General features: G+C 28.3%; 1 protein-coding gene across 1 annotated transcript in view; it reads left to right on the forward strand.

The window, feature by feature from the left end:
• The first annotated feature begins 611 nt into the window (after positions 1-611).
• Positions 612-2,298, forward strand: part of LOC108762042 (uncharacterized) — a 2,529-nt gene continuing 842 nt past the window's right edge. Inside the window, exons 1-2 of the mRNA XM_018508845.1 lie at positions 612-959; positions 1,296-1,529. Coding sequence (XP_018364347.1) covers positions 612-959; positions 1,296-1,529 — 582 coding nt within the window. The remainder of the gene's footprint in view (positions 960-1,295; positions 1,530-2,298) is intronic.

The raw sequence follows: 2,298 nt of genomic DNA on the forward strand, positions 1-2,298 counted from the left end.
AAAATAATCTATTTAAACATCAAAGACTAATATGGCACGCCTTACCTGAACATGTATCTTCTTCGTTTTTTAGTAGACAAGAATTTATTATGAACAAAGTATGGTTGCAAAAAAATAAGAGAATATATAATAAATTAAAAAATTTAAGAGTACGTTCTGAATATTCAAAGAAGACTAGTATAGATTCTGTTAAGTTTGATTTACTTCGGTCAGAAACCACTAATGCTGATACTAAATTCATTCCGGCTAAAATAGGAAAGATATCCCCACAAATAATTGATAAAAGTAATAATCTTATCTTACATCAAGTCAACATTGATCCTATCAATTTTAATGAGAAATTTTCATTAGACAATATCAATGAAAATTGGTTAATCAATTTAAGTAATGTGGAGATTCCTAATAGTGTTAAGATAGTATTGCAACTTGGACAAAAATGTAATCTTCCGTACAGTAAAACAGATAACGACAAAATGATCACAGAATTTATTAAACATATAGAACATAATATCTTTGGTTTTGATAACAGTGTACGTAATACTATTAGGAATGATAGCATTGAAATTCTCAAAAAAATGTCACATAATATGGTAGTACGTAACAAATGTAACATGGATTTAATAAAATATGGAATGAAAGAAGTGAAGCAATTTATGGACAATCATAAAGAAATATTAATTACTAAAGCGGATAAGGGGAATATGACTGTGGTAATGAATTTAACAGAATACAAAATGAAGATGCATGCTTTATTATCTGACGATAGCACGTATATTAAATTTAATAAAGATCCGACGATGAGATTAACCAGACAAATGCATCAGTTATTAAGTAGATGGAAGGATAACGAATTCATCAACATATCAACTTACAAAAATCTGAATGTCACTGATGGAACGGTGGCAAGAGCATATGGTATGCCGAAGGTTCATAAAGAAGGGAATCCGTTAAGAATTATTGTGAGTTGTATTAATAACCCACTTTATAAGCTTTCATCTTATCTAAAATAAATTATTGATAAAAGTGTTAATCAAAGTATCGGTTATGTCAAAAACAGTTTTGAATTAGTTCAGAAATTAGATGGAATGAAATTAGACTCGAACTATAAAATTGTGTCCTTTGATATAGTTTCTATGTATACGAATATTTCACAAGAATTAGTACTAAATAGTATCAAAAATAGATGGGTTGATATTTCAAAAAATACATTAATTCCGATTGTTGAATTCTTGGGAGCCATTATGTTTATCTTAAATTCTACATATTTCAAATTTGATGATCAATTTTTTAAACAGATATTCGGCATGCCAATGGGCTCACCTCTGTCACCGATCTTAGCGGACTTAGTTATCCAAGACTTGGAATTGTATGTAATTAACAGTTTAGAATTTAAGGTGCCGATATATTATCGTTATGTGGATGACATATTAGTTGCGCTCCCGGACGTCCAAATAAATAAGGTGCTGTTGTTATTCAATTCGCATCATAATAGAATTAAATTTACGGTTGAAGAGAATGATGATGGTTGTGTGAATTTTTTAGATGTGTCTGTTATTCTGAAAGACAAACAAATAAAGTTCAATAACTATAAAAAACCGACTAATTCGGGTCGATATTTGAATTATAAGTCATGCCATCCGGAGGAGCATAAGAGAGGGATAGTAATTAGTCTCTTTGACAAAATAATTTTTTTATCGCATCCAGAGTATCATGAAAAAAACATTACAGATCTGATTAATATTTTACTGAAGAATGGCTATCCTTTAGAAACTATCTTTTCTACTATAAATGGCAGAATAAAAACTTTATCGAAAAGAAAAAACCTATATGATAACGATAAAATTGACAATAATAACAATAATGTGGATGTTAATAATAACAATAAATATTTTTTAATTCCTTATGTACAAAACATTTCAGAAAAATTCAAATATATAGCGAATAAAATTGAACATAAAATTGCTTACAAACCTATGAACAATCTAAATTTTGTTATTAAATTAGGAAAGGATAGTTTGGAAAAAATAGAAAGATCTGATGTTGTATATAAAGTAAATTGTCAGAATTGTGATGCATTATATGTAGGCCAAACAAAAAGAAAGCTAGGCACAAGAATTAAAGAACACAAAGCAGACTTAAAAAAACAAAAAGAATCGTTGTCTGTAGTAGCAGAACATCAGGTTAAATTACAACATAAATTAAATTGGGATGACATTCAAATTTTAAATAATGAACCTTATTTATATAAAAGATTGACAGCTGAAATGATTTACATAAAGAAACAAAAGAATGGCTTAA

The sequence above is a fragment of the Trachymyrmex cornetzi genome, unplaced genomic scaffold, assembly GCF_001594075.2.
Source record: "Trachymyrmex cornetzi isolate Tcor2-1 unplaced genomic scaffold, Tcor1.1 scaffold2723, whole genome shotgun sequence".
NCBI classification, from domain to species: Eukaryota; Metazoa; Arthropoda; class Insecta; order Hymenoptera; family Formicidae; genus Trachymyrmex; species Trachymyrmex cornetzi.